The sequence below is a fragment of the Myodes glareolus genome, chromosome 4, assembly GCF_982192425.1.
Source record: "Myodes glareolus chromosome 4, mMyoGla1.1, whole genome shotgun sequence".
Lineage (NCBI taxonomy): Eukaryota > Metazoa > Chordata > Mammalia > Rodentia > Cricetidae > Myodes > Myodes glareolus.
This window is the reverse complement of record NC_142029.1, coordinates 29,775,219-29,788,182: the sequence shown is the minus strand read 5'-3', so window position 1 is coordinate 29,788,182 and position 12,964 is coordinate 29,775,219. Positions and strand designations below refer to the sequence as shown.

Below are 12,964 nucleotides of genomic sequence, written 5' to 3'. Positions count from 1 at the left end.
GATGTATCTCTTAAGTTATTTTACTATAGAATATGTTCATCCTGTCTTTTTATTATTGCATCATTTATTTGTTAAGGAAGTTGGATATTTTTATCCTATAGAATAACTCACTTTTAAAAAGTGATCCTAACATTGTCAATAAGAACTTTCAAATGTACATTATTTTTTTTCTTGATGAACCAAATTCCTTAAGAGAAAAAAATAATTATTAATATACTCTCTGTAATCCCAAACAGCCTAACAGTACAAGGACAGATCTTAGATAATTAAGAGTTAGAAAGTCTGGTCTAAAAATTGGAAAATTTCAATTTATTTCTTTAACTTCTGAAGTTCTCATTGAAGCTCGATATTAGAGTAGTGGATTCAATCCCCAGCACCACTAAAACAAATGATGTGGGGGAAAGAATCAGACTAGAAATGCTGCTTTGTGAGATAACAAAATCACCTCAAGACATTATCATTTCCTGGGAATGACAAGAATCAAATGCCTTTATTTTCTAGTAAGCAAAGCTAACTTCCAAGGGGCTTGTGACTTGCTAGAGGCCATATACCCCAGTATGATCAAACAGATGAAGTCCAGGGGTTCTTGGATCTTAAATCTTAGGTTCTTCTCTTTCTAATGCACCAATTCAGGTTTTAAAATGGGAACTAAATGAATAGAAGGAAATCCACACCCAACACAGCCTCATTTATGACACAGATGAGTGAAAAACACTCCCAGAAGATAGACTTACATTTATCAAGTTCGTTTTTAATTCACTAAAGAAAATCTTAGCAGTCACTGAAACTCCAACCCACTATCTGATCTTATATGGTGTCTTTGGACTCTACAACTAGAACGTCCACACTAAGTAAAACAATGACTTTTAAAAGGCTAGCAGTAACTTTGTAATTCATGTAACAAGTAATTCAAGAGAAAAGATCAGAAAATACATGTATAGTATCTGACACCCAATCTTCTTCCTAACACCTACCAATCGATACATCCATTGTTATAATCAACTCCTCAGGTTATTGTGAAAACTCTTACCCTCTACAAGGCAATTCTACATGAAGAACTGACCAGAAGTAAGTGACAGAAAAACAACCGCCAATGACAGTAACAAATAATTACACCAATGTAACGTCAAGCTACCCTATTGGGGAAAAGTCTTAAAAGTCAGAGATTCTGTGACAAAGATAAAGAAATATACTACAGGCTGTGAGAAAACATGTGTAAACCATTATCTAAGTCCAGCAAAGTGGTACACAGCTATAACCCAGCACTGAGAACACAAAGATAAGGAAGATTGCACTCTACACCAAAAATACCAAAAAACTCTCCAAGTTATCTGAAAAACCACCAGAAATCCCAAAACTCAATGGATAAAACAAAAACAAACAAACACATTTTGAAAACAGCTGAGAAACATGAGCAAACATCTCACCAGAGAAGATAGCTAATAAGCTGTGTGTGAAAAAGTTCATCACTGTTACCAGAGGAATGCAAAATAAAATAAGGAACTATTTCCTCACTCCTGCCAGAATAGATTGATCCAAAAATAGTGAATATGCTAGATTCTGACTCTGATGATAAGACTGAGACTAGTCATAACCAGATCATGAGAATGTAAAATAATACAGTCACCCTAGAAAGCAGTTGCGAGTTTTGTAGAAAACAAAACAAGGGATCGCTACATGGTCTATTAACTAGACTTAAGGTACTTATCAAAAGAATAAAAAAAATGTATGTTCACACAAAAGATCCTCCACACGAATTTTATATTTAATTATAAAAACAAAACCCTGAAAACAGCCAGCCGAGCTGTTTTTAGCAAGTGAATAACTAAACAAACTATTATATATTGAGGAGTACTTCTTAATATCAGAATGGACAAAATACTAATAAAATTTGGATAAATCTTTAGCAAATCCTTCTAAGTGAACAAATGCATGCCCTAAAAGCTATATACTGTACAATTCCATCTATACATTTTCAAAAGGACAGTATTTTAGAAACAGAAAAGATGTTAGTGCAGTGGGCAGGAAATAGCAAAAGATAGCTTGGTGCAGTTATAAGTAAACAGGTGTGATTATGAGCAGATAACACTGTGTATCCTTGACCTGATGAACTGTTCTAGATCTTGTCTGCAGTGGTGGGATATAAAATTACACATGCAATCAAAGTATATAAAAAGAAACAAACACCCTGAGAAGATATAAGTAAGGAGTGTGGAGTGTGCACTGATGATAACATCTCACTGATGATACTACCTACCTGAAAGTTATTACCAATGAAGGTACTAAGCACCTACTGCTTATTCTAACTGTATGTGAATCTATAATTATTCCAATAAAAACTGTATTAAAAACTTATTGTTTGTAGGGACAAACTTATCTGGAAGTCTTTCTTAATTTGTCAACCCTTCTCTGAATGTTCTTTATATACAAAAGTGACCATGAGTCAATATTTGCATTCAAGTATTTTACAATCTTGTGGGAAAAAAGGACACACACACAAAAAAAACTTTTAAGACTAGGCAGAATATCTGCAATCTGGTAAACATCACAAGAGAGATACACAACTGTATATAAGACCAAAATCTGGTATGCTTTACACAGTGGAATATTGTTTGCCCTTAAAAAGAAGCGGAGTTGTGACACATGTTATTACAACAAGAGAAACCGATGAAAAAACTTCACATATACACACTTTGGGTTTATTTATTTTTGTTGTTGTTCTTTGGTTAGAGACAGGGTCTTGCTGTCTGGCTGGCCTGGAGCCTGCTATGTAAAACAGGATGGCACTGAACTCACAACCTTTCACATGTTTCTGCCTCCCAACTGCTGGAATTACATCCATGCAGCACATACACAATGGAGTTAGTCAGACATGAGGTGGACAGTTTTTTGGTGTTTGCAGGAAAACAGATGCAACTGGAGATAATCATATTAAGTGAATTAAGTCAATGTTACAAAGACAGGTATCATATTGTCTTCTCATTTCTAATTCCTAGCTTTTATACAAACACATAAAACCATGTACAAGAACACAGAAATAAAACTACCTCTCTCTCTATCTCTCTCGATCTCTCTCTCTCTCTCTCACACACACACACAGAATGTGAAATTCACTTATGAAAGAGAGGGGAAGAGTGGAAGAAACTCAAACAAACTCAAGCTACTGAGATATAAGCTAGTGTTTAGATGTAAAATACTCTGTCATCTGCAACTCAGTTCCAAAGGGGCAAACAAATTCCTAAGCATTTTGATAAAGCAAATACAGCAAAGTCTTAATTGGAAAACATAGATGGGAGATATTCTTAGAGTAGAATCTTTCTAGTTTTCTGAATGTTTAAATATTTTGGGCTGAAAAGATGACTCATCAGGGGAAAAACGCTTACCACCAGACTTGACAAACTAGATTCAATCCTCAGAACCCACATGGTAAAAGGAGAACACTGAATCCAGCAAGTTGTCTTCTGACCTCCACATACATGCCATAGTGTGTGAAAAAAAATTAATAATTAAAATATTGAGAAATATACATACCAACAAAACAGTTGTTTCTCTTCTTCTCAAGCACTTGGCTTATGTTTCTAATACTGCAGAGTGAAAATTTGTTGTTGTTAAGTTTGTCCCCAGACGTTGCTCTTGCATACATGATATAATTACCATTTTCTTTTTGTCCTAAGTTCTTAGACTCTCCTGGTGTGCACTCTGTTCCAGAATCATGCTGCCAAATAGAATATGATGTAACATTAATAGGAAGTAAAATAGGGTTTCCAGGTCATCTGCTTAAGTGGAATTCTCTCATCAGAAGAACAGTGGAAGTTATACTTTCCTTGAGGAAGGATCTAACAACTGCCTAAGATGGTGGCACTTGCACACAGAAGGAAAACTGAAGGTCTAAACATAAACTATCTTAGAGCTTTGTAATTAGGGACTAGAACTGAGCATACACCATTATAAAGACTATTGAAAAAAAGCTTTTAAGGTTGGCAGTAATAATATGGATTACTTAACATTTATTAAAATACATGGTAAATTACGTGCTAAAACTGGTTCAGGAAGGCAGAGAAGAAACTGAAACCCAGACCAGTGCTGGGGAAGGCAGAGAATAAGAACTCAAGGCAGTGGCAGCTTCCTTATGAGTCACTTCAAAAGACAGCTGAGTAAAATGCTGAGTGGAGACAGAAACACAAGTTTTACTTTTAAATGAAATTAAGAAACTCAAGGCATGAGATCAAAACATTACTTTACAGAATAAACAGGAGACAGAGTTCTGTGTATGAGCACACGTACAGAAGTGGTTTTGGTTCCAGTAATTTATCCAGGTATCAGAGGCACCAGAAGAGCTGCCTAAATTTTCTCAAAGAAAACGTATGGTGCTGGAATGAAGTAGCAGGCCCCAGCAGCACCTGCTTTCCTGGGCACTAAAACAGCCTAGAGTTTGGCAGATGCCTTGGTGAGTTAGAGCACTTGTTGTGCATGCAAGAGGACCTCTGTTCAAATCTCTAGGACCCACATAAAGCCAGGCACAGGATCAGAGAGATGGCTCAAGGGGTAAAGGGGCTTGTCACCAAGCTTGGTAACTTAAATTTAATCCTCAGGACCCAAATGCAAGTAACTCACACGCTCTCTGACTTCTACTCACATGCTATGGAACACAAGCGAACATACACAGACACACAGACACACAGACACACAGACACACAAATAGATAAAATATAATAACAATTTTAAGAAAAAACTTAAAACCAGACATGGTCATGCTTATCTGTAACAACCTCATTGCTGGAATACAGAAACAGATACCAGGAGTCCATAAGATGACCAGTCTAGCCCAAATGACAAGCTCTAGTTCAGAGAACTTGTCTCAGGCACTCACACAAAGAGTGATTAAGGAAAAACACTCACCGTCCTCCTGATTTCTACATGCACACACAAAGGTGCATATTCAGTTGCATGTATCACACACACACACACACACACACACACACACACACTACCCTCAATATACACACTCACACAAAATATCCTCAAGGTATTAAGGTACTCATCATTGCAAGGGGCAAAAAATATTAGCTACTAAAATGGCAGCTGTATTTAACTGAATCTTGGTTTGAACACCCAACAACGCCACTCTCCGCAGACAAAAACAATACATACTAGGTCACTTTGATTTTTATATTTTCTCATCAGAGACCTCTATTCAAATCTTACTCTTCCTGATACTGCCCTGCTTTTCTCCTGAGCCCAGATTCAGTCTCTAGCAACTACTTGTTCTGAACGCAGTATTACCTTGCTTTATGGTTCTGCTCCTTACAATACAATTTGGTTTCTGATTAAGTATGGTACTAACAAGAGTGTCATCATTTAAATTAAGAAACAGAAATAAAAAAGATTCCAAAACAGCATAGCTCTTAATGTGATCATAGAATCACTTGCTACCTTTCAAGGCAGTAAATATTAGAGTACCCAGTTCTACATCAAAGTACTTCAAACCTCTTTGCAAGGAGTTACATTCTTTTGCTTGTTTGTTTGTACACAGGGTTTCTCTGTAGCTTTGGAGCCTGTCCTGGAACTTGCTCTGTGGACCAGACTGGCTTCAAACTCACAGAGATTCATTGCCTCTGCCACTCAAGTGCTGGGATAAAAGGCATGTTCCATCACTGCCCGGTGAGAGTTACATTCTTAAAAACAGCAAATTGTGACCTACCTGCCTAGTTTTAATTTATTCAGGAATGGTGTAACAGAGTTCATCAATGGTTATAGAAGGAAAAACTGATTGTAAACAAGGATGCTTATTATTTGCCACTTCAGATACAGGAACAAAACTGACAAAGAAGTAAAAAGATCCCTACTCCCCTAATACAGATATATACACAAAGGACTACTTTGACTGGAAGCCAAAAGGATTCAGAGTTCAAATAAAGACTGTAAAGTTTCAGGCTAGAGAGATGGTTTAGAGGGTAAGAGCACCGGCTGCTCTTCCAGAAGTCCTGAGTTCAATTCCCAAGCAACCACATGGTGGCTCACAACCATCTGCAATGAGACCTGGTGCCTTCCTTGCCAGAAGTATATTGTATGCTTAATAAATAAATCTTTATAAAAAAATAAAGTTTCACAAGTATACTACAACTTTATTTAGAAAAGAAAGCAACAAAAACTACTTCCTAAATTCAAAAGCTACATTTGGCGGGATAGATTGCAATCCCAGCATTAAAGAGGCTGAGGCAGAGAGATTACAAGTTTGAGGTCAGCCTAAGCTATCCAGTAAGAACCTATCAAAGAAAAGAAGAAGAAATAGAAAAAGGAAGAGGGTGGCAACAAAGATGGGAAAAAAGGAGCAAACATTCATAAAAAAAATTTAGAAAAAGATTTAAGAATATATTAAAAAATCAATTAAAGTCTACTGCCCACAACTATTGACATTTTGGTCTATTTCCTATGACTATATATGGTTTTATCACATCTTAATTTAAAATTTGCATTCTGCTATGAGTATACTGATTATCTATGTCTCAGTGTGCCAGTGTAAGATAAGCACTGAAGAGCCTAAGTTTTTTAATGGCTGCAGAGCATTCATGGTAGCAGTTAGAAGCATTTGCTGCTCATGCAGACCTGGGTTCAGTTCTCAGTACCGACATGGTAGCTCACAACCATCTGTAAAATCCAGTTCTAAGGGTTCTGACACCTTTTGCTCTATAGACTTGAAGCACCCATCTGGTACACAGACATATATGCAGACAAAACACACATATAAAAATAATTTTTTAAAAAAATATCTCTAAGTAAGGTAGGCTGAAGCAAGAGTGTCATCGGATTTGCAAGATAAGAGGAGATGACATAGAATATATACTTTGAATTGAATTATGTCAAGGCCTAAATACAGAATGAGAAAACCTGTAGTGTATTTTAATAATACCATTTGTATTTTAATAAATAAAGCTTGCCTGAAGACCAGAAGGTAAAACCAAGCCATTAGACGACAGGCAGTGGTATCTCACACCTTAATCCCAGTACTAGGGAGGAATATAAGGCGGGACAAGACAGGAACTCATTCTCTTTCAGTCTGAGGATTTCTTAGAGGTAAGAACTCTCTAGTGGCTTTGCTGCTTTACTTTGCTGATCTTCAGGTTGAACCCCAATACTTTTCTCTGGGTTTTTATTATTTGTGCCACAGAAACCTTAACAGCAGTTTCATTCATCACACAGCAGAAATAAAGTCAGAGTGGCATGATTTGAGCTAGATTTGCACAAAGATCACTCTGGTAAAAGCAGAAATACATCAGACTTCTCATACTAAGAAGTAGGACCTTTCTCATTTGTGATTACAGCTTTTCACAACAAAGCTTAAAAAGCAGCTTACAAATACACAATAAATATTTGGGATAATAAAAGTGAATATAAAGAATAATGTAAACCACCGGGAGAAAGTAACATTCTGTGGCACAGAGACATAGCAGGAAGGAAGCGGGCAGAACGAGATTTCAGAGGAAGATGTCAAGGTGGGCAGGTTTGGGAGTTTATGTCCAGCTCATTTTTAAGTCACTCAATAAATACTTATTAAATATCTACCATAAATATGCAGAATTCACAACATGCACAAAGAAAGAGTGTGATTAAGCATGACAAGGTCATTAAAAGTAGTCAAGTAGGAGAGAAAAAGGTTAGCAAAACAGACAAGGAACAAGAACCTAATTATCTATTAAACAATTTATAAAATAAATAATAATGTTAATTTACTAAATGCCAATTCATTGGCAGTAAGATAAAGATTAAGATGAGAAGTGAGGGGACTAGGGAGATGTGGCTCAGCAATAAAGTGCCACCCAAATATGAAAACATGAGCTTAGATTCCCAGAACCCACATCAAAGTTGAATAAGGCAATACGCTGGCAGTTAGACAAATCCCAGGGGTTTACAGGCCAACCAGTCAGAATAGATAAAAGGCAAGCTCCAGATTCAGTGAGATATCCTGTCTTTAAAGAAAAAAATGGGTGGAGTGTAATGGAGAAAGAAACTTTAAATTGGCTTCTGGCCCATACACACACAAACTCAGGCTCCACTAAGAATCTGTATTTTGAGCTCCTTCGGTGGTTTATATGAACATTAAAGCAAAACAGGTCAGTCAAGTGTGGTGGTGTATGCCCTTAACTCCAGCATTCAAGAAGTAGAGACAGGCGGACTGCCATGAGTTTGAGGCCAGCCTGGTATACAGAGAGTGCCAGAACAGCAAGGTCTACACAGTCTCCAAAAAATCAATAATAATAAATAAACAAAAATAAAATAAGCCAGGCCCTAGGGCAGAGAAAAGAAATGGTACTAGAAAAAAGGGTATGACAGCACCTCTGGCAAGGCTTGTGATAGAAGGGGCTGTGAAGAAGGGATGTTTCCTTGCTCCTGAAACTGCAGCATAACCATTGACATCAGCCTCTGCTCATCGCTGATACTCTAAGAATGCTTGTGAAAATAATCTCTCAATTTCTGATGGAGACTTAGACAAGAAAAGTCTGAGACAATGCATTTTACAAACTTAGAAAACTCAGAAGTGCCTTTCAAGATTTTAAACCACAAGTTCATGAAATTTTTATTAGTTTATTTATTTTGGTGCTGGAAATTAAACCCCGGGTTTCATGTATGCTACACAAGTACTCTGCATTGACCCATGCCCTCAAAACCAACAAATTATCCTTTTGTTTGTTTTTTTGTTTTGTTTTTTGAGACAGGGTTTCTCTATGTAGCTTTGGAGCCTGTCCTGGAACTAGCTCTTGTAGACCAGGTTGGCCTCGAACTCACAGAGATCTGCCTGTCTCTGCTTCCCAAGTGCTGGGATTAAAGGCGTGCGCCACCACCACCTGTTTTGTTTTTTTTTTAAACAAATTATTATGAAAATAAATGATTCCATGTTTACATATGATAAGGTTCAAGTAAAATGAATTTAGATAGTTTTCAAGTGGAATTTCCCCAAACATGCACTTGATAAGCTCCAGTAAAAGCAGACATAATCTTTAACTATTTCCTGCTTCTAAGTTGAATAGATGTTTTAGAGCACTTACAAATCATCAGAATGGACCAAGTGTTGCAGGGTAGGAAAGACAGCTGTTGTTAAGTGCAATAACCATATTGTGGCTATATATGAAACCTTTTTCTAAAATATGTAATGATGTTTTAATTTAAACATCTTAGCAAAGAAAAAGAAAGGAATGCAAAAAGCAGACGAGGCAAAACCTTGATAACTGACTCAGAGGTCAGCAAATGAGTCCATATTACCTATAAGCTGCTATTACATAGCATAAGCTAAGAAAGGCTTTCCATATTTGAAGAATTGAGAAACAAATAACATGGAATATGAGACAAAATGTTACCCCCAAAGCCTAACAAAAATGTTCAAATAGGCCCTTTGGGAAAAGCTTGTCAAATCCTGTTCTACATGGTGGGAACACGGCCTGTTATGCTATTACTTCTTCTGTGTATCAGAAATTTATCATAGGAAAATGTAAAGTATCAATGTATTTCCACAACAGAAAAATACACTCAAGTAAATCACAATACTGCTTTAATAGAAACAAAGCTAAAAGACATCATACAATGTAGTAGATTATTAAAAAGAGACTCACTGAAAAGAAATTTGAGTGTATTATGTGTTGGTGACTGTTTCAGAACCAGCAAATACAGATAGATCACTTTCTGTCCGAATGAGCCAGGCAGAGTCAGGTCTGGCTGGTGCATTCACAGATCTTGGGAAGCAGGGACAGGAGGGTCAGGACAAGACTGCCTAGGCTACATGAGATGCTATCTCAAAGTTGTCTCCCCACAAAGAAGCCAGGTAAAATTCTGTGCTTTCACAGAATTCTTCTTTTCAGTACAGTCAGTTACATCGCTGTGCTCTGGCACAGTAACACTAAACATTCATTGTACACCACATGTACAGCAAAATACCACTGGAAATAAAAGTCAAGCTAATCACTTTTTAAATTTTTTAATAATTAGTCTGTACTTACCGGAGAGCCAAAGTTATGTCCAACTTCATGAGCAAAAGTAATATGAGAGACTTTAGGAGGCACATGAGAGCCATAGTTCTGAACAGTAATAATGCCAGTGTTCAACGACTTCTTCTTGCCATCTGAATACAACTTGCTTTTCTCACATATTCCTCCAGAGCTTCCTAATTCAGATTTAAAAAAATAATAATAAAATAAAGTAAAAAGTCTAAATTAGTTATCTATTCCCCTCCAAAAAATGGGTAAACAGTAAATGAAATCATTATATGGAATTAAAACATTTATACTTTTCAATTTAAAATATATCTGGTACCTAAATGACTCAAATACTCCAAAGTTCCTGTAGTCCAAGATTTAAAAAAATCATTAAAATAAAATGTTAATGGTCCCTGCAAAGAAACCCCAGTATTGAATACACAATCCTTATATGTTTTTCAGCATCAAAAAGTTTCTGCTGCCATTAACATACCAAAACAAATGTTTTCTTTAAATTTGAATACGTACACATTTATACTGAATAAAAGCATACACCCCTTCATCTTTTAAATGGAAAACTTATAAATTAAACAAAAGTTAAAATATCCTTAATTACATTCTGCAAAAGCCACATCTACAAACAGAGAAGAACATTCAGCATGTGATGGCAGTCCTTCAATGCAATGCATCCATCAAGAGTTCTACTGGTGAAACACTAACTAAATGACATGGATTTAAGAAATAAAGAGTTGAAAGAAGGGTAAAGAGAAGGTGGGAAAAATGGTAAGGCAAGAAAGTAAATATGGAAGAATACGAGTATCTAGTTTGCTACAAGGTTACTGGACGAGTCACACAACTCTTTAGCAGCTGTGAAATTTAAAAAAAAAACACTGAATTATGATTTTGCAAGGTTCCCTGAATTCATTTTCAAATTTTAAAAGAAATTACAGTAAGCAGAGTAACCTATTTTGTAGTTTGTCTTTTCATTAACAAGAACTTTGGAGTTTAAGACCAAAATGACAATATATTCATAGCCAAAGGCAGTTACAAGAAATAAAAGAAAAAAATAAATGAGAAAAATCTACTTAGCTGGCCATCTGCCATTCACTTCATCTCAGACTACCAAATACATTTACAAACATATGTCACCATGTTTATTCTTTCTTTTAACTTTATAAATATTTTAAGGAGAAATTCTTTAGTCTATGTTCACATTTAAAAGAACGTAGCTCAGTAGCAGAGTACTTGCCTCAGGTGCCAAGATCCTGGATTTGGTTCTTAGCATCACAAAAATTTACTATTTAAATAAACAGTTTTTTCTTATTTAGTATTATTTTTAAAGATTTATTTTTAATTTTATATATGTGGGGGGTGAGCATGCGCACATGTGTGGGTACATACAGAAGTCAAGAGGGTACCAGATCCCTAGGGTGGCTGTTAGTCACTTGATATGGGTGCTGGGAACTGAACTCAAGTTCTCTTCAAGAGCAGTTCAGTGTTCTTAACCACTGAGCCATCACCCCCACCCCAGTATTTTAAAAGACAAAATCAAATTGATTAAAATATTCTGATAATCAAATTATCTCATTTTAGTTTCAACAAACTAGGACACAAATATTTTACTAAGTCATTTAAAAGTCTAATGCTTTAAATTTCTGATAAAACATTTAATAGAAGGCAACTGGAAACAGAACTGCAAATATGGCATGATTACAGCCAGGCATAGGAGAATATATCTATAATCTTAGCATTCACGAAACTGAAGCAAGAGAATAAATAAGTTCAAAACTAGCCTAGTAAGACCTTGTTTTGTTCCCATGCCCTCACAAAAACAGCAAAAACAACCTATTGCTTTAATCCTATTAAATATATGGCAACACACATAAATTTGAAAAACTGTTAGGATTTAGCAAACTGAAATCATAATGCATTTCATGGAAAAGGAAAGTGAAGATTAAGCCAAGTGCAGAGTTAGCCCACGAAGCATGGACAGCCTTCATGATGGTCTCTATCTGCATCCTTTTCTTCTCTACTACCATTTTTTGAAATGTGAAATAACTTCAGAACTTAATGAATTAAATTTAGGGCAAATTAAACAACAGGATAATTAATGAAGACTAATTAGATCAAATAAAAATAAAAGATTAAGAAATACTAACAGACTATAAACCCAATAAGTCAGCTATGAAGTATTATCTTAAAAAAAACAAGATAGCAACAAACACAAGAAAGACATAAGCAAAAAGATGGAGTCTCAAAGGAAGGAGAGAAAATAAATTATAATATAAATTAATCTGATGCAAAGTAATTTACTGGAATGTATTAAAAAAAATAAAAGCAAATAAGAGCCCAAGGCTCTTAGTGCCACTGCTATTCCCACAGAGCCTCAACATTACTCCACATGCTAATGCTGAATTATAGCAGTGTTCCCATGTCCAGTTTCATTTCTTAAGAAAGAAGGAAATGTGTGTCTTCCAGAGTGTTTTACTCTAAGTAAAAAAAATTGACAAATCTAGCTGCACTTTTAGGAGAACACTGCAACAGATTCAATCAGGGTTACAAAAAAGCCAAAATGCAGCAGCAACCAAAAGTAGCCTAACTGTAGGCCTCGACCAGGGGGATCAGCACAACCAGACAAAATGCAATTTATTTTCTTTGCTTGAAGTTGATACCCCCCTTGTATTTTTACTTCTCTGTGATTACAAGAGGAAGTGCTTATAATTATTGGCTCTCCGTGTTATGATTATCACGTTTGGTTTTTTGTTTGTTTGTTTTTAATTTCAGTGCAAACACCTCTGCAAACACATTCCTTGTGGTAACCTGAAACCCCTATCCGGGTAAGATTCTGATTGATTTTAGTAGAACAAAGGGACAACGGTTTCTCATTTGAAACCCAGATGAGACATTCCCTATTTCTTTTTAAGCTGGGAGTGAAAAATGGTTGGGTGGTCACTGTTTCAAAAGAAAAGAGGAAAAACACAATACTGAACAGGGCAAAT

At 35.9% G+C, this 12,964-nt stretch overlaps 1 protein-coding gene across 1 annotated transcript in view; it reads right to left on the bottom strand.

The window, feature by feature from the left end:
• Adam10 (ADAM metallopeptidase domain 10) overlaps positions 1-12,964 on the bottom strand; it is a 102,048-nt gene that overhangs the window by 18,218 nt on the left and 70,866 nt on the right. The window contains exons 9-10 of the mRNA XM_085689319.2: positions 9,990-10,153; positions 3,532-3,715 (exon numbers count right to left, since the gene is read on the bottom strand). Of these exons, the coding sequence (XP_085545445.1) occupies positions 3,532-3,715; positions 9,990-10,153 (348 nt within the window). The remainder of the gene's footprint in view (positions 1-3,531; positions 3,716-9,989; positions 10,154-12,964) is intronic.